Consider the following 25,832-nt stretch of genomic DNA (forward strand, 5'->3'; position numbering starts at 1 on the left):
AAAAAAAAAAAAAAAAAAAAAAATGAAAACTGAAACTCGGTTTTCATTTATTATAGTATGATGACAGATGACCAAGTATGCTCCCATCATCTAGTGATTCAGAACATCTCTCTTTCAAGGAGGGATTCGACTTCCCCTAGGGGTAGGGTACTACGAAAGGAAGTTGATAATGGATTATCAATAAGCTTGGAAGTGATTCTTTTCAGGTTAATGACCAAGTGGTTAATAGGGATGGACTGTAAATTCGTTGACATATGTCTACGCTCGTTGAAATCTAGCTCGGCCCAATAATGCGCAGATACACCATAAAATGAATCCATTTGTTCTTGACAAAAATGCTTTTAAATTTTCTGTAATTAATTACCTTATTTTTCACAAAAATAAAATAAAATAATAATAATAATAAATAATAATATTAATATACTTTTTTATTAATATTAAAAAATTTAAAACTTTTTGGTAAATTAATTTATTTATCAAATGTTTAGTTTTCTATTAAATTAATTACCTTATTTTGACCTCGTATCTGTCCAAATAGACACAAATGAATAAAAGTTGATAACTTTTCTTCTGTACATACGACCTCACCTTTTCCAAACATAGCTCTTTCATTTTCTTCCCAATTTTCCCATTCATCCTTCATCCTTCACAGAAACCCTAATCTTAGGATCTTCATCAGCGTTCTCTTTGTAAATATACAGAATCTCGATAAGCCCATCGACCTTTTGCAAAGATTTACCTTTGGAATCTGTGTGCCGCACTAGCCTCTTGGCCACCAAGTTGCCGCCGCCCTTCTCACCAAAATTGGCTCCTTCGCCCAATGTGGTGACTCTTCCGGCTTCAACATTGTCTTTGTCCCTTGCTCTAGGTTTCCCCTTCTACTTCTTGGGGTTAGACATATTCTCACCAGAGCCAAGGTAGCATCGTCGTCAAGCAATTTTTTATGGCCAAGAAAGTGTTTCTCTATGCCTCCTCTGAACCAGGTTGTTGACATCTTCACGAAAAGTGTTTCTCAACCTCTTTGAATTTTTCAGATTCAAGCTTCACGTTTGTTTAAATCTGACTTAACTTGCGGTGGGGTGTTAAGGATATTTAGTAATAATTTATAGTTTACCATATATATTATATTTGCTATTTTATTATAAAGCAAATATTTAATATTTGGCTTATTACCATAGTTATCTTTCCATTTATTGTTATTTCCATTTATTACTATTTCCATATCCTTGTAATTTATTTGATTATAAATAAGATAAGATTCATACCATTTAGGTGTGGTGGATTATACAAACATTCACACCTTCCGTAGTGATCCTCACTTTTTATACTTAATTTTGATTCTAATTTTAGTATTATTTAAGTTTCAAAATCAATTTCAATCGGTCAATATTTGTGGATGGAGAGTATTTTTAGATCTTAATAGTCTTAGATCACACCTAATTTGTCTAATATATCTATATATATACAAGTATAAAAATAAAATTTTCAACCATGAATTTTTAAATTATTTATTTATTTATTTATCAATCTTGTCTTACATGTCTTTTTCAATAGAATAAAAGATTGGATTTTTTGACATTATAATATATAAGAAGATTATAAGTTTTGTTGGCACCCAAATAAACTCTAAGCTCCTTCTTCTAAATGGATGAATATTGTAGGTTAAATTAAACCAAGTAAAACTGAATCGAGAAACATTCGACCAAAGCGAGCTTAGGAGTACTAAGGAGAGTCTACACTGTCAATGAGCTAGGTTTGATGAATTTTTTTTATGCATCAATAATACGTACTCAATTGCTCTATGTTATGTTATATGATCTGAATGAACAATGTAATATATGTATATACTTTCTTTTATTTTTTATTATGACTGCGATGTTGATGAGACTATCTGAATGCTCTTTGAAACACTATAATGTATCATGCATGATAAGAATGAATGAAATACCATGAATATGCATGTACGTCTTATATAGAAGTTACAACATGACTAACATGGAAGTATTGTATCCATCATTTCATTGAACTATGATCATAAGAATTCGAAAAAAAAAATCAAGATCGTCAAAAAATGTGAGATTTCTGGCGTCTCCAACTGACCCACGACACTATACTCCAAAACACCCTAAAACCTTCTGTCATTTCTAGAACAACAGAACATGAGTGGACTAGGAAGAAGACTAACGTCAGTGGTGTGCCCTTCCGAAAGGGATAAACCGGTGAGGAACGTGATTTTGAGAGAGGGAAAACACATACAGGCATGTGTTACAAGATACGTGTGTAGACTTGTAACAGCCCAGACCTAACGCTAGCAGATATTGTCCTCTTTGGGCTTTCCCTTTCGGGCTTCTCCTCAAGGCTTTAAAACGCGTCTGCTAGGGGAAGGTTTCCACACCCTTATAAATAGTGGTTTGTTCTCCTCCCCAACCAATGTGGGACATCACAATCCATCCCCCTTCGGGGCCTAGCGTCCTCGTTAGCACTCTTTCCTTCCTCCAATCGATGTGGGACCACCCCCAAATCTGCCCCCCTTTGGGGCCTAACGTCCTTACTAGCACATCGCCTAGTGTCTACCCCCTTCGGGGAACAACGAGAAGGTTGGCACATCGTCTGGTGTCTGGCTCTGATACCATTTGTAACATCCCAGATCTACCGCTAGCAGATATTTTCCTCTTTGGGCTTTCCCTTTCGGGGTTCCCCTCAAGGCTTTAAAACGCGTCTGCTAGGGAAAGGTTTCCACATCCTTATAAATGATGGTTTGTTCTCCTCCCCAACCAATGTGAGACATCACAGTATGCCCACCGGATAAGGAAAGTAGCCCAGCAGTGTGCGAACTAGCTGGTGAGCCCATACTCGCACGTATGGGCTGTGTGTAGAGTATATGGTACACGTCCAAAGTTTACTCATTAGAACAACACCGTAGGGAAAACGAAACGAAAGATAGGTCCCATTATTTCATTGCATGTGATTGTTACATAACCCCGATAGGGGGTCACTTACTAAGTATTCTAGAAATACTTAAGCCTCGTGCTACTTTACTTTTTCAGATAAAGGCAAGGCACCCCTGTGAGATCGACGGTGGCATCGTACACCCTGGGACCGTGGCACATGCATAGGGTAATTGTTTTCCATTTCCTAGTATAGGTTAGTATAGGTTGAATATGGTTTGCATCATTAGTATAGGTTAGTATAGGTTGAATTGTAATCGCATAATAAACCATAGGGTAGTTTAAGACAATTATTTCAGTATGGTTCTTTTTCCTTTCTTTCCCTTGCATTCTTTTTCTTTTTCACGAGGTAATAAAAGGCGAGTGTAAGTCGCATTTATGATAGGAGCCCATTTAATGTAAATTCCGCATTTCGAGGTAGTAATGACCTTAGATTAAATAGGTAAAATTTAGGGTAGTTACATACCTGATGGAGACGAGACATCGATGTTGAGATCATGGAACGTGCCAAGCCTACAGAATCTAAAACCTAGAGATCTGATACCAACTATAACGACCTAAATTTCTACATGCGCAGAGTCGCTACTAACGTCTCATGTTCATCTCTAATGCAGAAATATAAATCTTGAAAGAAAACATCATCTATAATATAAATGTCGAAAATATTTAAAATGTCCTATTCATTGAAAAACACTATCATGGTCTTACGTGTTTAAATACGAAATACTGAAATTTAGAGAAAATAAAAATAACACAAAATAATTTAAAACGATGAAATGCAAAATAACATATTCGAACCTAAGACTAGGAATTTAAATATGAGTCTACCTATGCACGTGTCACAGTTTCTGTTCGCGATGCTGTCGTCCTTCGTACAGGTGCGCTTTGCCTTTACGTGAAAAATGATGTGACACATGACTTGAGTATTTCGAAAAAATACTTAGTAAGTGGCTCCACTATAGGGGCCTTACAAATGCAAATGCATACAATCATGCTCTTAGGGTTGTGTCCTATGTCGATCTAATGACTTGATGCAATATGGTACTCATCATCATATAACATGCTTGATATGGAAAACATCTATCATATTAAGGTAAATGTTATGCAATCATCATACTCATCATATTGCCATAAAGTGCCTCAAGCATATCAAGTACGCCATTCATCGAAATATATATATCATGCACATCATCAAGCATCATAACTCATGCATCATCATATACTCATACATCATCATAACTCATACATTATCATATACTCATATATCATCATATACTAGTATACGACATCATATGATACAACACATATATCATCATAACTCATACAATTTTTTAGTTTTTTCTTTTGTATCCATGTCAACCTATGTGGATTCATGAAATCAATTTCACATTCAATTCTCTATATTTTACAATTCTTCATGTTTAAACTTCATGCGAGCATAAATGACTTTGTCTATTAAAAATTTCATTTTTGATTATTACTAGAGTTTTTCTATTCGGTAAGTTCTTTCTCCTCTCATATTTCAAAAGTTAGTTCCTTTTCATGGCCTATCATCTCTAATTCTACTGCTTAGAAATTAGGTTATGTTTAGGAGTATATATAAAAATTTGGAGCTAGATAGAACTTTAGCAAGGCCAACTGAGTAAGTGTTCTTACTATCACCTCGGTTGGAAGACTTGCCTTATGTATGACGACACGTGCTCAGTGGCCCTTGCATGTGTTATTTATGCTTTATATTATATGATGATGTAGTGATGTGATGATGTGATGATGTTGTATGATGATGTGATGACGTTATGTGATGATGTTATGCGATGATGTTATATGATTATATGATGATATTGAGATGATGATATGATATGATGACATGATGATGATGATGCATGATAACATGACGATGTAAGATGCATAATGATGAGATTACTTAGTATGATATTATTCTATATTAAGATGATGTACATGTATTAAATGTCATGATACATCATGACGATGATTTTTCTAAGACACAACCCTAGTTAGTGTTAATGATGATGAACATATAAAGTTCCATGTATGCATATTACGTAGAGTAATATGTGAATGGTGTATAAAGTTGTCATAAAGATGATTTAAAAATGAAAAACTATAGGGATCTCATGCATTTTGTTGTACATACACATCGGGTTACTTCTGATGGTGTTAATATAACACATGCGGAAGCAATTTGAGTCTTAGGCACTTTTAGAACATCAATTATAGTAAATAACTAACATGTTCATAAGTATTAAAACTTAATGAGCTTGAATACTAACTTTTTGTAGTTCAAATTTCTTTTTCCTTACGAACCGGTTTCGAATCACCACTAGTGTCTTCTCCACTATCCTCCAGCCTTAGAACGGGATTGTGGAATCCGGTGAGTGACTAAACTTGGGAGGAATTTTGTATATATGAAGAGAGTGTTTGTGAGAGGTTTTTCTCAAGGTTTTTCACCAAGAAGACCTTTCATATATTATGATCACTCTATTTATAGAGTCATGTTTGCATGTTCATGCAAATTTGAGATCACCAAATTTTGACACTTAAAATTCCACTCAAATGTTTGGGATTATGTGGCAAGCATGCATGCTTGAGTTAACCAAATTTTGACACTCAAAATTCCACTCAAATTTGTGGGGTTTATTTGGCAAGCAGTCAAGTTTGGTTAAACCAAATTTTAACACCTCAAAATTCCACTAACATGATTTTTCCATTAAATGAAGTCAACATTTTGGCTTTCTTCATTTTGATTCAACAATCGATTTGAATTATTAATTTCAAATTAAAGTACCTCAAAATTCCACTAACATGAAATTTTCCATTAAATGAAGTCAACAATCTATTTGAATTATTAATTTCAAATTAAAGTAATATTAAATGATTAAATAAACTAATTAATTAATATTTAATATTAATTCAAATGCCAATCCCAATTAATTCCGACACATATTTGATTAAGATATTTAAATCTTATTTAAATATCTCATATTCTCTCTTTTTGTTTAATTCGTAAATAAAACAAAAATGCGTTAAATATATCGTATATATGTAGTGCATTCTCCCTAATTTGAATTCGAACACTTCGAACTCACTCGTCACACTGTTCTATGATTTAGTCTGATATGAGCTAGCAGAGGGACCTAATGGACCTATAGATCATGGGCTCCAACGATCCAAGATTAACCGGTTGGTTAACTACTAGGACATTCCACTATAGCCTAGTAGTTGCACTCCCCTCATTATAGATATATTTTTGTCCATTTGATATAATCATGATTAGTATGTCGATCCTTCACAGGTTGTTCGTAACTAGAACTGGGTCAATTTACTGTTTTACCCCTGAAGTTACTTCTTGTTTCTTATCTCATTGATCCTCTAATGAACAATTGGTTTATGGTCTAACCAGTAAACCGAATCCATCTCAGGTCAATGAGAGGGTGGGGCCCTTGTTCAAGACCTGGAGTTAGTACTTAGGGAACTATCTCTCTTTTATCCCTAAAAGTAGGTAGGAGTGAATTCCATCTTGCACCCCACGTCCCCAACCATTTACCTAGTCTTACCCCTGAAATGGTAGGCCTATTGAGTCAGCGAACTTGAGCCACTCTCACCCATGCAAATCTAAGGATAATTCCGAATATACAGGAGTTCATGGTTAGCTCAGGATTAAGATTGAGTTACCTAGGTCATCGAATGAAAAGAAAATCAGTCTCAACAGTAAACGACATTATAAAGTGAGAGTGATTTTCTTCATGGTCCAATCTTATGCAATACTCATTGCATAGGACGCCCCCACTCACATGTCTCCACATGTACAATGTTAGTGATCACATTGATTATATCATATACAAAAGTGGGTCGCATCCATAGTGTCCCCAGAATAAGGTACTCAGCCTTATCCTTATACTATAGATCATTTTGACTATATACTTGAACTTGATCAACTCTTATGTCTCTACATATAGTTCAAGTAATCATACTATAGCCAGAGTGTTCTTAGTTTATTGGATTTAGATTAATGATGGTAAAGTTCACTTTATTCAATAACAATCTTTACTGAATAAACAACAATAATAATTTTATTGAAAATAGAATATGTTTTATGATGAAGTTTTAAATGTTTAATTCTCCATATGAGTATAGATGATGATGCCAGTTGCGAATCTAGGTAAATGGAAATTTAGGGTCGTTACAACTCCTCCCACTCAATGAGTTTGGCTTTAGCCCGTAAAGCTATTATTATTTTGACTCACAACTGCCCTACCGAATTTGGCACTCAGTAACACATTTGTAAAATATTCCTTCAACCTTCGGGTTTGTCTCTTTAAATGTTCTATTTGAAAAAGTCTTCAACAAATCTAACATTGTGTTTTCTTTGAGATGGTGAACACCATGTTTTTAAATAGTGACAACAAGATCAACCTTTAGAGCCTACCAATTTTTTAGCTTCCATTAGTTTTTGGACAGCATCACCTGGATCAACCCTAGAGACCGTTGGATCCATATGGAAACCCTAGAAATTCTAGGTGAATGGGGTTTTAAATAAAAATTATTTAATTATGCTTCATTTTTCAAATTACCAAACTTGGATGAATTAAAAGTCACAATTAACCCCCAACAAGTATAAAAATAATAATTTTATTCAAACAATAAATAATTACGGACTTAAAATATGGAATAAATCACCATAATAATTTTACAAAAGAAAAGAGTTAAAAAATATGACACCATAGTTTTATTGATTTAGTATTCTACCCACCAAGCGCCTCTTAGAAATTTGAATAAAAATCTTCTTCATTCTTTACCCGGATTAGAGCAAAATCACTACAACACGCTTTTTACGAATTTATGACCAAACTCAATCATTTCTACCACTGTAATATGAAAGAATACACAACTCTTTTAATGAATAGATTTACAGTTTGATTAGTTACCACTATAACCTTATAATATAATAGAAATCTCTCTATAACTTTATAATGGTTTTTTTTAATAATTACCCTCCATGGTAACTTTAATGGTTCCTTTTATTTTCATATTCAAATATTTTAATTAATAAATACTTTGGATCTTTTTAGAATCCGATTTTCTTCATGAAATTTCTTCGTTAGTCTTCCCTCTCGCTAAAAGAATCGTTGAGGAATGTCTCAAGTGTGGTCTCAATTTTAAGGAAAATGGACTTTAAATAAGAATTCAATCCTTACCCCCAAAATCTTTGCCGGGAAACAAATTCCTCCAATTGGGCACGCTACGTGTAACGACCCAAAATTTTCTACTTCATTTAAGGTCGCTACTGTATATGTACCATAAATATTGAATACATAAGACTTCATTTAAATTGCATAAAACATAGCTTTTATCTTAAAACACAGCCATGGACTTACGTGTTTTCGAAAACATCCTTAAAACGACACAACAAAAGACCCGAAATAAAATAAATAAGCGTTTAAGTTTAAAACATCCTATTCTAGCCTAAGTCTAAGAAAATAAATACCACTATCCTATGCATGTACCATGATCTCGAGTTGCGATGTCGTCGTCAGTCGTACAAGAATGCTTTGCCTTAACCTGAAAAATGTAGTAGCACATGGCTTGAGTATTTAAAAAAATACTCAGTAAGTGACTCCACTATTGGGGTTAAATGCAACAATCACATGCAATGAAATGATGGGACCTATCTTTTGTTTCGTTTCGTTTCATTTTCCCTACGGTGTTGTCCTAACAGGTAATTTTGGACGTGTACCATATACTCTACACACAGCCCATACGTGCGAGTATGGGCTCACCAGCTAGTTCGCACACCGCTGGGCCACTTTCCTTATTCGGTGGGCATACTCTGGGAGCCCCTCAGGCCGGACACCCGCTAGAACTAGTAACCGTCACGGCAGCGCTATGCAAAGCATAACGATCGTTGTCCTGCCATTGGTCCGTACCCTCGTGATGGGATAGGTGTATCCCCCCAAATGCATGAGCACACATAATGCATGAGTTCCCAAAACTTTTCCTTTTTCATTATCCTTTAATACAACCTCGCTAGCATTATATACATATCATATCATTTTTCATATCGTTTTAGATATCGTTCATCATTCATATCATATAATTTCTCATTCTTTAGTTCTCAAATCATACATAATTCTAATGGGGTTATATTTCATGCCATTTATCGTAATTTTATGTCATTCATATCATACTGTATACACTCAATTTAAGAGACCTAACATAATGTTCTATGCTTTTAACATAACATTTCATCCTATACACATCATACCATGACATATTGCATCACAATGTATAATATCATGAACGTACGTCAGTCATATCATCACAAGAACTTAACCTAACGCTATCGTTCTATCAATCCTTACGCTATCGTTCTATCAATCTATCACAAACCTATCCCTTTCTACCTGTAGCCTAACCGTATTCTTCCATCAATCTCTCTTATCCATATTACTCCGGTATGTAACCTAACCTTAACGTTTCATGAACGTATTTTATTCCTATCGTTACATTTCGTTTTGGGCATCCTTCTCGTATCCTATCTCAAACATATCATTGAACACATCGTACCGTAATTATTATCAAACAATTCACATATTATGACATATACATAACAAATAAGAAGTATATTGATCTACAGATAATTTACACATATCAATATATATGACACGTGCAGAACCACGGGGCACATGTCAACACCAAATATAACCATGCCGATAGTAAGTAAAATTTTATGGGCAGCAAAGTTTATTTGGTGGATTAAGGGTCTTGACTCACGATAGCACCAATAATAACCTAGCTCATAGTTACTTAAATCTCATAAACAATAACAACTATGGCATCTAGGTTATTATTTTAATTTTGATCTTTGAACAAAGTTTGATTATTTTTAATTATTTAAATAAGAAACCACAAAAGTGGAGTATTAAGTATGTTATGGTTCAACAAAGATGTGGTTTAAATGATTTTATTGAGATAGAATAATAGATCAATCAATAGAGATTAGAGAATGACACATAATAAGATCATAGTAAATGACCATAGTGGGCGAGATATGTGTCAGCCAACCATTTGCCCAAAGCAATCTCAGTTGCGGTATTAAAATGACCATGATCCCAAGAAAAGCCTTCAAATGTAGTCAAGTTCATAGGCAACTCCCAAGAGTCAATAGTAATGATGTCTGGAAGCTCTTTCTGGACTGCATCTTCAGCTGCTCTCACTGCTGGCAAATTATGAGTATCGTGCTTCATAAAAAAGTCATAGAGGGCTATCTTAACAATAATGACAGGCAAGAATCTAGGTTTTATATCATTGCGGATGTCGGTGATGAACTTCTTTAAGTTGTCTTTGTATCTTTGAGCAGTGTCATTCATAGCCGCATCGCTTTCTCCTTGATACCAAAACAAAGCACGCACAACCCCACCTTCTTTTTCTGATGTTTTAATTCGTTCGATGAAATTTTGGTAAAAAGTTGCACTAGGATTGCTAGGGTTTTTAATCCATTGTTCAATTAAAGTGCCACCCCTAGCACAAGGAACTAAACCCACGATGCCTGCCTTTTGTCCAGCTTTTTCTTTCAACTGGTGAGCAAACGGTATCCCCGGACCAATCCCTGGAGTTTTCGTTTTGCCGACGTCAATCCCCAAATGGAGAGGTTCGTGTGCTATCTCCCATTGGCGCTCAGGGTTGAACCGTAGGATGGATGGGTCGGATTGACACTCTGATGGGACCTTCCCATCCCACACAAGTTCCCCCGTTGGAGTTTTCTCTACCCCACCTCGACCAGCCATGTTGCTCTGACCGGCAAGGATGAATATGTTTGTGGGAGAAGTAGCCCCTGAAAGGGAAGGGCTTAACAATATCGTACACATCAAGATTGATAGTTTCAGTAAAACCATTTTGACCCCTTGTGTCTGCCAATAGACACAGAAGAAGATAAGTATAAGGGAATGACCCCTTGTGTCTGCCAATAGACACAGAAGAAGATAAGTATAAGGGAATTAAAAGCTACTTTCTGTATAAGGGGATTAAAAGCTACTTTCTGTGTCTATTAGCAGACACAACTACTCTCCCGTTCAAACTCTTATCACTCTCCTTCTATTTTATAATTGATCTATGCTTCTCCATTCCTTTGTGAGTGATCCTCACTTTTTATACTTAATTTTGATTCTATTTTTAGTATTATTTAAGTTTCAAAATCAGTTTCAATCGGTCAATATTTGTGGATTGAGAGTATTTTTCGATCTTAATAGTCTTAGATCACACCTAATTTGTCTAATATATCTATATATATACAAGTATAAAAATAAAATTTTCAACCATGAATTTTTAAATTTATTTATTTATTTATCAATCTTGTCTTACATGTCTTTTTCAATAGAATAAAAGATTGGATTTTTTGACATTATAATATATAAGAAGATTATAAGTTTTGTTGGCACCCCAAATAAACTCTAAGCTCCTTCTTCTAAATGGATGAATATTGTAGGTTAAATTAAATCAAGTAAAACTGAATCGAGAAACATTCGACCAAAGCGAGCTTAGGAGTACTAAGGAGAGTCTACACTGTCAATGAGCTAGGTTTGATGAATTTTTTTTATGCATCAATAATACGTACTCAATTGCTCTATGTTATGTTATATGATCTGAATGAACAATGTAATATATGTATATACTTTCTTTTATTTTTTATTATGACTGCGATGTTGATGAGACTATCTGAATGCTCTTTGAAACACTATAATGTATCATGCATGATAAGAATGAATGAAATACCATGAATATGCATGTACGTCTTGTATAGAAGTTACAACATGACTATGAAACACTATAATGTATCATGCATGATAAGAATGAATGAAATACCATGAATATGCATGTACGTCTTATATAGAAGTTACAACATGACTAACATGGAAGTATTGTATCCATCATTTCATTGAACTATGATCATAAGAATTCGAAAAAAAAAATCAAGATCGTCAAAAAATGTGAGATTTCTGGCGTCTCCAACTGACCCACGACACTATACTCCAAAACACCCTAAAACCTTCTGTCATTTCTAGAACAACAGAACATGAGTGGACTAGGAAGAAGACTAACGTCAGTGGTGTGCCCTTCCGAAAAAGATAAACCGGTGAGGAACGTGATTCGGAGAGAGGGAAAACACATACAGGCATGTGTTACAAGATACGTGTGCAGACTTGTAACAGCCTAGACCTACCGCTAGCAGATATTGTCCTCTTTGGGCTTTCCCTTTCGGGCTTCTCCTCAAGGCTTTAAAACGAGTCTGCTAGGGGAAGGTTTCCACACCCTTATAAAGAGTGGTTTGTTCTCCTCCCCAACCAATGTGGGACATCACAATCCATTCCCCCTCGGGGCCCAGCGTCCTCGTTAGCACTCTTTCCTTCCTCCAATCGATGTGGGACCACCCCCAAATCTGCCCCCCTTTGGGGCCTAGCGTCCTTACTAGCACATCGCCTAGTGTCTACCCCCTTCGGGGAACAACGAGAAGGTTGGCACATCGTCCGGTGTCTGGCTCTGATACCATTTGTAACATCCCAGATCTACCGCTAGCAGATATTTTCCTCTTTGGGCTTTCCCTTTCGGGGTTCCCCTCAAGGCTTTAAAACGCGTCTGCTAAGGAAAGGTTTCCACATCCTTATAAATGATGGTTTGTTCTCCTCCCCAACCAATGTGGGACATCACAGTATGCCTACCGGATAAGGAAAGTGGCCCAGTGGTGTGCGAACTAGCTGGTGAGCCCATACTCGCATGTATGGGCTGTGTGTAGAGTATATGGTACACGTCCAAAGTTTACTCGTTAGAACAGCACCGTAGGGAAAACGAAACGAAAGATAGGTCCCATTATTTCATTGCATGTGATTGTTACATAACCCCGATAGGGGGTCACTTACTAAGTATTCTAGAAATACTTAAGCCTCGTGCTACTTTACTTTTTCAGATAAAGGCAAGGCACCCCTGTGAGATCGACGGTGGCATCGTACACCCTGGGACCGTGGCACATGCATAGGGTAATTGTTTTCCATTTCCTAGTATAGGTTAGTATAGGTTGAATATGGTTTGCATCATTAGTATAGGTTAGTATAGGTTGAATTGTAATCGCATAATAAACCATAGGGTAGTTTAAGACAATTATTTCAATATGGTTCTTTTTCCTTTCTTTCCCTTGCATTCTTTTTCTTTTTCACGAGGTAATAAAAGGCGAGTGTAAGTCGCATTTATGATAGGAGCCCATTTAATGTAAATTCCGCATTTCGAGGTAGTAATGACCTTAGATTAAATAGGTAAAATTTAGGGTAGTTACATACCTGATGGAGACGAGACATCGATGTTGAGATCATGGAACGTGCCAAGCCTACAGAATCTAAAACCTAGAGATCTGATACCAACTATAACGACCTAAATTTCTACATGCGCAGAGTCGCTACTAACGTCTCATGCTCATCTCTAATGCAGAAATATAAATCTTGAAAGAAAACATCATCTAAAATATAAATGTCGAAAATATTTAAAATGTCCTATTCATTGAAAAACACTATCATGGTCTTACGTGTTTAAATACGAAATACTGAAATTTAGAGAAAATAAAAATAACTACAAAATAATTTAAAACGATGAAATGCAAAATAACATATTCGAACCTAAGACTAGGAATTTAAATATGAGTCTACCTATGCACGTGTCACAGTTTCTGTTCGCGATGCTGTCGTCCTTCGTACAGGTGCGCTTTGCCTTTACGTGAAAAATGATGTGACACATGACTTGAGTATTTCGAAAAAATACTTAGTAAGTGGCTCCACTATAGGGGCCTTACAAATGCAAATGCATACAATCATGCTCTTAGGGTTGTGTCCTATGTCGATCTAATGACTTGATGCAATATGGTACTCATCATCATATAACATGCTTGATATGGAAAACATCTATCATATTAAGGTAAATGTTATGCAATCATCATACTCATCATATTGCCATAAAGTGCCTCAAGCATATCAAGTACGCCATTCATCGAAATATATATATCATGCACATCATCAAGCATCATAACTCATGCATCATCATATACTCATACATCATCATAACTCATACATTATCATATACTCATATATCATCATATACTAGTATACGACATCATATGATACAACACATATATCATCATAACTCATACAATTTTTTAGTTTTTTCTTTTGTATCCATGTCAACCTATGTGGATTCATGAAATCAATTTCACATTCAATTCTCTATATTTTAGAATTCTTCATGTTTAAACTTCATGCGAGCATAAATGACTTTGTCTATTAAAAATTTCATTTTTGATTATTACTAGAGTTTTTCTATTCGGTAAGTTCTTTCTCCTCTCATATTTCAAAAGTTAGTTCCTTTTCATGGCCTATCATCTCTAATTCTACTGCTTAGAAATTAGGTTATGTTTAGGAGTATATATAAAAATTTGGAGCTAGATAGAACTTTAGCAAGGCCAACTGAGTAAGTGTTCTTACTATCACCTCGGTTGGAAGACTTGCCTTATGTATGACGACACGTGCTCAGTGGCCCTTGCATGTGTTATTTATGCTTTATATTATATGATGATGTAGTGATGTGATGATGTGATGATGTTGTATGATGATGTGATGACGTTATGTGATGATGTTATGCGATGATGTTATATGATTATATGATGATATTGAGATGATGATATGATATGATGACATGATGATGATGATGCATGATAACATGACGATGTAAGATGCATAATGATGAGATTACTTAGTATGATATTATTCTATATTAAGATGATGTACATGTATTAAATGTCATGATACATCATGACGATGATTTTTCTAAGACACAACCCTAGTTAGTGTTAATGATGATGAACATATAAAGTTCCATGTATGCATATTACGTAGAGTAATATGTGAATGGTGTATAAAGTTGTCATAAAGATGATTTAAAAATGAAAAACTATAGGGATCTCATGCATTTTGTTGTACATACACATCGGGTTACTTCTGATGGTGTTAATATAACACATGCGGAAGCAATTTGAGTCTTAGGCACTTTTAGAACATCAATTATAGTAAATAACTAACATGTTCATAAGTATTAAAACTTAATGAGCTTGAATACTAACTTTTTGTAGTTCAAATTTCTTTTTCCTTACGAACCGGTTTCGAATCACCACTAGTGTCTTCTCCACTATCCTCCAGCCTTAGAACGGGATTGTGGAATCCGGTGAGTGACTAAACTTGGGAGGAATTTTGTATATATGAAGAGAGTGTTTGTGAGAGGTTTTTCTCAAGGTTTTTCACCAAGAAGACCTTTCATATATTATGATCACTCTATTTATAGAGTCATGTTTGCATGTTCATGCAAATTTGAGATCACCAAATTTTGACACTTAAAATTCCACTCAAATGTTTGGGATTATGTGGCAAGCATGCATGCTTGAGTTAACCAAATTTTGACACTCAAAATTCCACTCAAATTTGTGGGGTTTATTTGGCAAGCAGTCAAGTTTGGTTAAACCAAATTTTAACACCTCAAAATTCCACTAACATGATTTTTCCATTAAATGAAGTCAACATTTTGGCTTTCTTCATTTTGATTCAACAATCGATTTGAATTATTAATTTCAAATTAAAGTACCTCAAAATTCCACTAACATGAAATTTTCCATTAAATGAAGTCAACAATCTATTTGAATTATTAATTTCAAATTAAAGTAATATTAAATGATTAAATAAACTAATTAATTAATATTTAATATTAATTCAAATGCCAATCCCAATTAATTCCGACACATATTTGATTAAGATATTTAAATCTTATTTAAATATCTCATATTCTCTCTTTTTGTTTAATTCGTAAATAAAACAAAAATGCGTTAAATATATCGTATATATGTAGTGCATTCTCCCTAATTTGAATTCGAACACTTCGAACTCACTCGTCACACTGTTCTATGATTTAGTCTGATATGAGCTAGCAGAGGGACCTAATGGACCTATAGATCATGGGCTCCAACGATCCAAGATTAACCGGTTGGTTAACTACTAGGACATTCCACTATAGCCTAGTAGTTGCACTCCCCTCATTATAGATATATTTTTGTCCATTTGATATAATCATGATTAGTATGTTGATCCTTCACAGGTTGTTCGTAACTAGAGCTGGGTCAATTTACCGTTTTACCCCTGAAGTTACTTCTTGTTTCTTATCTCACTGATTCTCTAATGAACAATTGGTTTATGGTCTAACCAGTAAACCGAATCCATCTCAGGCCAATGAGAGGGTGGGGCCCTTGTTCAAGACCTGAGTTAGTACTTAGGGAATTACCTCTCTTTTATCCCTAAAAGTAGGTAGGAGTGAATTTCATCTTGCACCCCACGTCCCCAGCCATTTACCTAGTCTTACCCCTGAAATGGTAGGCCTATTGAGTCAGCGAACTTGAGCCACTCTCACCCATGCAAATCTAAGGATAATTCCGAATATACAGGAGTTCATGGTTAGCTCAGGATTAAGATTGAGTTACCTAGGTCATCGAATGAAAAGAAAATCAATCTCAACAGTAAACGACATTATAAAGTGAGAGTGATTTTCTTCATGGTCCAATCTTATGCAATACTCATTGCATAGGACGCCCCCACTCACATGTCTCCACATGTACAATGTTAGTGATCACAATGATTATATCATATACAAAAATGGGTCGCATCCATAGTGTCCCCAGAATAAGGTACTCAGCCTTATTCTTCTACTATAGATCATTTTGACTATATACTTGAACTTGATCAACTCTTATGTCTCTACATATAGTTCAAGTAATCATACTATAGTCAGAGTGTTCTTAGTTTATTGGATTTAGATTAATGATGGTAAAATTCACTTTATTCAATAACAATCTTTACTGAATAAACAACAATAATAATTTTATTGAAAATAGAATATGTTTTTGTTTACCAACTATGAGTTTTAGAACATAAAACCCAATAACTTTCTCATTTATGATGGTGAGACGGACGTGTACACTATGATGATGATGATCATCATGCCTCGCATGTTTTTGTTCAGGGGGTGTGAATCGCTTGGAGATCCATGCTCGCACGTGTGGGTCGTGTGTAGATGAAGTTTATGTTTTATGATGAAGTTTTAAATGTTTAATTCTCCATATGAGTATAGATGTTGATGCCAGTTGCAAATCTAGGTAAATGGAAATTTAGGGTCGTTACAACTCCTCCCACTCAATGAGTTTGGCTTTAGCCCGTAAAGCTATTATTATTTTGACTCACAACTGCCCTACCGAATTTGGCACTCAGTGACACATTTGTAAAATATTCCTTCAACCTTCGGGTTTGTCTCTTTAAATGTTCTATTCAACAATTTTTCATACATATTTGAAAAAGTCTTCAACAAATCTAACATTGTGTTTTCTTTGAGATGGTGAACACCATGTTTCTAAATAGTGACAACAAGATCAACCTTAGAGCCTACCAATTTTTTAGCTTCCATTAGTTTTTTGACAGCATCACCTGGATCAACCCTAGAGCCCGTTGGATCCATATGGAAACCCTAGAAATTCTAGGTGAATGGGGTTTTAAATAAAAATTATTTAATTATGCTTCATTTTTCAAATTACCAAACTTAGATGAATTAAAAGTCACAATTAACCCCCAACAAGTATAAAAATAATAATTTTATTCAAACAATAAATAATTACGGACTTAAAATATGGAATAAATCACCATAATAATTTTACAAAAGAAAAGAGTTAAAAAATATGACACCATAGTTTTATTGATTTAGTATTCTACCCACCAAGCGCCTCTTAGAAATTTGAATAAAAATCTTCTTCATTCTTTACCCGGATTAGAGCAAAATCACTACAACACGCTTTTTACGAATTTATGACCAAACTCAATCATTTCTACCACTGTAATATGAAAGAATACACAACTCTTTTAATGAATAGATTTACAGTTTGATTAGTTACCACTATAACCTTATAATATAATAGAAATCTCTCTATAACCTTATAATGGTTTTTTTTAATAATTACCCTCCATGGTAACTTTAATGGTTCCTTTTATTTTCATATTCAAATATTTTAATTAATAAATACTTTGGATCTTTTTAGAATCCGATTTTCTTCATGAAATTTCTTCGTTAGTCTTCCCTCGGGCTAAAAGAATCGTTGAGGAATGTCTTAAGTGTGGTCTCAATTTTAAGGAAAATGGACTTTAAATAAGAATTCAATCCTTACCCCCAAAATCTTTGCCGGGAAACAAATTCCTCCAATTGGGCACGCTACGTGTAACGACCCAAAATTTTCTACTTCATTTAAGGTCGCTACTGTATATGTACCATAAATATTGAATACATAAGACTTCATTTAAATTGCATAAAACATAGCATTTATCTTAAAACACAGCCATGGACTTACGTGTTTTCGAAAACATCCTTAAAACGACACAACAAAAGACCCGAAATAAAATAAATAAGCGTTTAAGTTTAAAACATCCTATTCTAGCCTAAGTCTAAGAAAAGAAATACCACTATCCTATGCATGTGCCATGATCTCGAGTTGCGATGTCGTCGTCAGCCGTACAAGAATGCTTTGCCTTAACCTGAAAAATGTAGTAGCACATGGCTTGAGTATTTAAAAAAATACTCAGTAAGTGACTCCACTATTTAGGTTAAATGCAACAATCACATGCAAAAAAATGATGGGACCTATCTTTTGTTTCGTTTCGTTTCATTTTCCCTACGGTGTTGTCCTAACAGGTAATTTTGGACGTGTACCATATACTCTACACACAGCCCATACGTGCGAGTATGGGCTCACCAGCTAGTTCGCACACCGCTGGACCACTTTCCTTATTCGGTGGGCATACTCTGGGAGCCCCTCAGGCCGAACACCCGCTAGAACTAGTAACCGTCACGGCAGCGCTATGCAAAGCATAACGATCGTTGTCCTGCCATTGGTCCGTACCCTCGTGATGGGATAGGTGTATCCCCCCAAATGCATGAGCACACATAATGCATGAGTTCCCAAAACTTTTCCTTTTTCATTATCTTTTAATACAACCTCGCTAGCATTATATACATATCATAGCATTTTTCATATCGTTTTAGATATCGTTCATCATTCATATCATATAATTTCTCATTCTTTAGTTCTCAAATCATACATAATTCTAATGGGGTTATATTTCATGCCATTTATCGTAATTTTATGTCATTCATATCATACTGTATACACTCAATTTAAGAGACCTAACATAATGTTCTATGCTTTTAACATAACATTTCATCCTATACACATCATACCATGACATATTGTATCACAATGTATAATATCATGAACGTACGTCAGTCATATCATCACAAGAACTTAACCTAACGCTATCGTTCTATCAATCCTTACGCTATCGTTCTATCAATCTATCACAAACCTATCCCTTTCTACCTGTAGCCTAACCGTATTCTTCCATCAATCTCTCTTATCCATATCACTCCGGTATGTAACCTAACCTTAACGTTTCATGAACGTATTTTATTCCTATCGTTACATTTCGTTTTGGGCATCCTTCTCGTATCCTATCTCAAACATATCATTGAACACATCATACCGTAATTATTATCAAACAATTCACATATTATGACATATACATAACAAATAAGAAGTATATTGATCTACAGATAATTTACACATATCAATATATATGACACGTGCAGAACCACGGGACACGTGTCAACACCAAATATAACCATGCCGATAGTAAGGTCACTTACCTAGCTAGCTTAAGTCGTCACGAATATATCTTCAATGAAAGTTTGATTCCGTTTTTTGAAATCCGAGTCAATCTATATGAGCCCATGACATCAGTTTCAAGTTTGAAATCCACAAAATTGTTTCTTTAATCTACATAGTTCTATTGTTAAAAGTCTTGAAATGTTACTATAATTATATTTTTATTAAAAATCTTATTTTCCATGTTACTATTGTATATAAAAAAAAAAAGTAGATACACCTAAGTTATTTTGGGCTTTACTTTCTCTCTATATTTAGTTTCTGGTTTTTAATTCCTTATCTTCTTTTTTTATTTGTTCCCCTTTTAATTGTGTTCTCATGTATTCCAAATTTTTAGTGGATCTCTATTTCCAAATATTTCCTTATCTCAGTGTTTACTATTCACCAATTTTCTTGGTCATTCTATTTTTAATCTTCATTTGGCTACTGATATAAATTTAATATAATATTACTAATATGGCGTTAGTTGCTAGAATTCATATAAATTATTCAAATTTAGTTTCTAACTCAACCATTGTAATAATTCAATGAAGATCTAATTATAATTGACTGTGATTTCTAAAAAAACAATAGGATAAAAGAAAATGAAGATTTAATATATAAATCTCTAGTAAATCTCAACTGCTTTAAAGGTCATTCTCATTTTTTCTAATTATTGTTTTTCTGTTAGTTGAGGAAAGATAATTGTGGGTAGGGAAGAAGAGGTTAGTGGAGAGAAGTGGGGAAATGTTGTTTTTTTTTTTTAATTATTATTATTATTATAACTATTTTTTTTATAATTATTTTTATTTCTTTATTTATTTCTTTATTTCTTTAACTAGTTAGTGGAGACTTGTGGTCTTCTACAAAATGTTCATTGGATGGGTAGAAACTGAATGGGATTGGTCTCTCTTGACGAATGGCTTGTAGGCTCAAATTGATTTTTCAAGTGTCAACTTCTTCTTTCGAATCGGTGTTTGGGACTCCTTTAGTACTTGATTCCTTCATCAAATTTGTGGGTAATCTTGTTTAGAAGGTGTAGGAACAAGTCGGTGTTTGGGGCTCCTTTAGTACTTGATTCCTTCATCAAATTTGTGGGTAATCTTGTTTAGAAGGTGTAGGAACAAGTCGGTGTTTGGGGCTCCTTTAGTACTTGATTCCTTCATCAAATTTGTGGGTAATCTTATTTAGAAGGTGTAGGAACAAGTTTGAAAGGAAACGATGGGCTTTCGCTCTCAAATTTAGAAGAAATATGAGAGTAAGAAACCCAAAAGGAATCTTGCTCAAAATGAAGTCCCTACTTCATACTTTACCTAGGGAGCTTAAACTAACATTAAAACCTCTAGAATTATCGTGAATTGGAGTCCAAAGAGGGAGCAACAGATCTCCATTTTGAATTTTGGTAGTTGGATATGATGAGTGTGTCTTCTCTAGAACAACTTAAATTTTGAATTTTTTCGTATGTTTTTTTAAGGTATTTTGGTAATTTACCATTTTCAAAATATTTTATTATTATTGTTCAGAAAAATAAAAAAAATTAAAAAATTATAATGAATTCAGGGAAATTCCTAATTGGATGGATAATAATTTAATAAAAAAAATTCTAGAATTAATGATAATTCTAGTGAGATTTTTTAATTAATCAGTTTGTGGGATCAAAAAAAAAAAAATAATATTATTATTATTGACAATGATTAATATTTAATTTAGAACAACACTTTTATTCTCTAATTATTGCACTATTTCCCAATTTTTTTTTAATATAAAATTCTTTATTATTAATATTAAATATTTTCAAACTTTTTGATAAATAATTTATTTATCAATTCTATTATAGTAATATTGAAGCTTTAGAACTTTTAAATATTCTTTAATTACTGCATTATTCTTTAAAAAAAAAAATTTAACATATTCAACTGAGTTATTTTTTATTTAATATTAAAAAATTTCGAACTTTTTGGTAAATTAATTTATTTACCAATTTTGTTATAATAATATTTCAGCTTTAGTTTTTTTTTTTTTTTTTAAAAAACTATTCTTTGAAAAGATAATATTTCAATGTTTTTAAAAAACTATTATTTTTAATTATTTAAATAAGAAACTTCCACAAAAGTGGAGTATTAAGTATGTTATGGTTCAACAAAGATGTGGTTTAAATGATTTTATTGAGATAGAATAATAGATCAATCAATAGAGATTAGAGAATGACACATAATAAGATCATAGTAAATGACCATAGTGGGCGAGATATGTGTCAGCCAACCATTTGCCCAAAGCAATCTCAGTTGCGGTATTAAAATGACCATGATCCCAAGAAAAGCCTTCAAATGTAGTCAAGTTCATAGGCAACTCCCAAGAGTCAATAGTAATGATGTCTGGAAGCTCTTTCTGGACTGCATCTTCAGCTGCTCTCACTGCTGGCAAATTATGAGTATCGTGCTTCATAAAAAAGTCATAGAGGGCTATCTTAACAATAATGACAGGCAAGAATCTAGGTTTTATATCATTGCGGATGTCGGTGATGAACTTCTTTAAGTTGTCTTTGTATCTTTGAGCAGTGTCATTCATAGCCGCATCGCTTTCTCCTTGATACCAAAACAAAGCACGCACAACCCCACCTTCTTTTTCTGATGTTTTAATTCGTTCGATGAAATTTTGGTAAAAAGTTGCACTAGGATTGCTAGGGTTTTTAATCCATTGTTCAATTAAAGTGCCACCCCTAGCACAAGGAACTAAACCCACGATGCCTGCCTTTTGTCCAGCTTTTTCTTTCAACTGGTGAGCAAACGGTATCCCCGGACCAATCCCTGGAGTTTTCGTTTTGCCGACGTCAATCCCCAAATGGAGAGGTTCGTGTGCTATCTCCCATTGGCGCTCAGGGTTGAACCGTAGGATGGATGGGTCGGATTGACACTCTGATGGGACCTTCCCATCCCACACAAGTTCCCCCTTTGGAGTTTTCTCTACCCCACCTCGACCAGCCATGTTGCTCTGACCGGCAAGGATGAATATGTTTGTGGGAGAAGTAGCCCCTGAAAGGGAAGGGCTTAACAATATCGTACACATCAAGATTGATAGTTTCAGTAAAACCATTTTGACCCCTTGTGTCTGCCAATAGACACAGAAGAAGATAAGTATAAGGGAATTAAAAGCTACTTTCTGTATAAGGGGATTAAAAGCTACTTTCTGTGTCTATTAGCAGACACAACTACTCTCCCGTTCAAACTCTTATCACTCTCCTTCTATTTTATAATTGATCTATGCTTCTCCATTCCTTTGTGAGTGATCCTCACTTTTTATACTTAATTTTGATTCTATTTTTAGTATTATTTAAGTTTCAAAATCAGTTTCAATCGGTCAATATTTGTGGATTGAGAGTATTTTTCGATCTTAATAGTCTTAGATCACACCTAATTTGTCTAATATATCTATATATACAAGGATAAAAATAAATTTTCAACTATGAATTTTATTTTTATTATCATTATTATTTTTCAATCTTGTCTCACATGTCTTTTTCATAAAAGATGGGATCTTTTGAAATTAAAATATATTAGAAGATTTAAGTTTTGTTGGCTCCCAAATAAACTCTAAGCTCCTTTTTCTAAATGGATGAATATTATAGGTTAAATTAAACCAAGTAAAACTAAACCTAGGAACGTTGGACCAAAACGAGATTAGGAGCACAAAGGAGAGCATAAAACGTTAATGAGTTAGATTTGATGAATTTTTTTGATGCATCAATAGCATGTACTCTTTGGCTCTATTTATGTGCTATTGTTTATGTTATGCGATCTGAACCAACAATGTGATATATGCATGTATTTTCTTTTCTCTTTGACGATGACTGCAATGTATGTGACCATGTTTATGCCCTTCGAGACACTGTGACGTATCATGTTTGATAAGAATGTATGAAATACAAAGAATATGTATGTACTTCGCGGATTATAACAACAGTACAAAAAGAAGAATAATAACAATGATAATAAATAATAATTAAATAATAAAAATAATAAGAATAGTAATTTTCGGAGTGACCGCTCCTTCCTCTCCCAACTATCTCTTCTCAACCAACTAATCAGTCAAAATTCAGAAGAAGCACACGTGTTCCTGCATCAATTAAGAAAAAAAAAAATACCAACAACAAGATTTACAGGAGAGCTGAAGATTTAACTGGAGAGACAGATCTTGGAGATTTAATTGGAGAGACATCTCCTTCTCATACATGCAAGGTTGTTACAAGATATCAGTTGGAATCAGATTTCCTTTTCTTTTATCTAATTATTCAGAATTAGATCTATTGCCTAGTTATTTAGATTTTAATTAGCATGTTAGGTTAGAGAAATAACTAAAATCAATGACGCCAATATTTGTCAACAAAATTAAGTAAATTGGAACCGAGAGAAAAAAAAAATGGAAGATAGAAAGTAAATACTGAACAAAATGGAAGATTTGGTGAAAAACAGATGAAATACATAGAAATAGAAGTAAACAAATGGGAAATATGGAATTGATTAGCCGTGCAATTCAAGAACCTATTAAAATTGGCAAAAGATAATTGTGAACTTAATTAAAATAAAAAGAAGAGGAAACACTACCTAAGAGGAAAGAAAATATATGGTAAATATTAAAGAGTTTTAAATGGATGACATCAAAATGAAATTATAACAAACATTTAAAATTTTATTCATGCAAAGCCTCTAATGTTCGCATGATGTTTAACACATGGGCCAATGTAAATTAAAGAAATAATTTTATAGAAGTTCGAACTTGAAACTGATGTCATGAACTCACATAGGTTGACTTGGATTTCAAATGACAGAATTAAACTTTCATTAAGGATAAATTCGTGACAATAACTTAAACTAATCACATAATTGACCTTACTATAGGATAGGCTAAAAATTGTATGAATTATGATGGTGTATGAATTGTGTCGTATGATGTCGTATGATAGTATGTGATGATGTATGAGTTATGACGATGTATGAGTTGCATTGTATGATGTCGTATACTAGTATATGATGATGTACGAGTGTATGATGATGTATGAGTTATGATGCATGCTTGATGATGTGCGTAGTATATATATATATTTTGATGAATGACGTACTTGATATGCTTGATGCACTTTATAGCAATATGATGAGTATGACGATTGCGTGACGTTTACCTTAATATGATGATGTTTTCCATATAGAGCATGCTATATGATGATGGGTGTCATATTGTATCATGTCGTTAGATCGACATAGGACACAACCCTAAGAGCATGAAAATGATATTAATATAAATATCCACGAGTATGTGTTACCTAGAGTAACAAAGAGATGAGACTAGAGGGTTGCGTCAGAAGAGACATTATGATGGATTTAGAGGGACCTCATGCATACATAAGCATAGGGCTACTTCCCCTAGAGATGATGAATGCGGATGGGCACAGTATGATGATGAGTGTGAATGTGCACGAGTGCCAATGCGCACAGATGAGGGTGTTCATGAGGCGCATGACACTATGAGGTTCCGCAGACCTCCAAACGTTGCTACAGATTAGCATGACCAAAGGGTCATTGGGGTGTGCAAGCGCCCTGGAGATTCAAACTCGCACGTGTGAATCGTGTGTAGGGAAGTACTACACATCCAATTTGTCCGAGACTGGAGGTCACCCTTGTGATGATTAGAGATAGGTCCTTAAATCATGATTGCATGTGCTTGCATTTGCATGGCCCCCTATAGTGGGGCCACTTACTGAGTATTCTTTGAAATACTCAGTCCGCGTGCCACATCATCGATACCCCAACCACGTGATCGAGACCTATACGCTCCACCCCTTTGCATGGTTACAGGTCCACTCCTTGTAGCAGCGCAGTAGTTAGTAGGTGATCCAAGACCTGAGATAAAAGAGGCAGCATATTCATATACAGAATCCATACAAATTATTCAACAAGTTTTGGAAGGAATTCCAGGAGGCGGGCGGAAAAGAGGGGAAAGCTCTCCGTTCCTGGTTCTTCTGTAGCTGGATTCTCCGAAACCACAAGAATCCTTAGTTA

At 34.4% G+C, this 25,832-nt stretch overlaps 2 protein-coding genes across 3 annotated transcripts; both read right to left on the reverse strand.

Moving 5' to 3' along the window:
• Window positions 1–9,905: 9,905 nt before the first annotated feature.
• LOC111471873 (probable carbohydrate esterase At4g34215) lies at window positions 9,906–22,939 on the reverse strand. Of its 2 annotated transcripts, none has more exons than XM_023117548.1 (2): window positions 22,889–22,939; window positions 9,906–10,879 (listed from the first exon to the last, which is right to left on the reverse strand). In XM_023117548.1, exon 2 carries the CDS (start codon window positions 10,859–10,861, stop codon window positions 9,989–9,991), a length of 873 nt encoding a protein of 290 aa, XP_022973316.1. In that variant the 5' UTR covers window positions 10,862–10,879; window positions 22,889–22,939; the 3' UTR covers window positions 9,906–9,988. The 2 variants fall into 2 exon arrangements, with proteins under 2 accessions (XP_022973316.1, XP_022973317.1); XM_023117549.1 differs by lacking the exon at window positions 22,889–22,939 and adding an exon at window positions 10,928–11,110.
• LOC111471856 (probable carbohydrate esterase At4g34215) lies at window positions 22,000–22,764 on the reverse strand. The gene has a single exon (XM_023117520.1). The coding sequence runs from the start codon at window positions 22,762–22,764 to the stop codon at window positions 22,000–22,002; it is 765 nt and encodes a 254-aa protein (XP_022973288.1).
• Window positions 22,940–25,832: the final 2,893 nt, after the last annotated feature.

Source organism: Cucurbita maxima, unplaced genomic scaffold (assembly GCF_002738345.1).
Source record: "Cucurbita maxima cultivar Rimu unplaced genomic scaffold, Cmax_1.0 Cma_Scf00059, whole genome shotgun sequence".
NCBI lineage: Eukaryota > Viridiplantae > Streptophyta > Magnoliopsida > Cucurbitales > Cucurbitaceae > Cucurbita > Cucurbita maxima.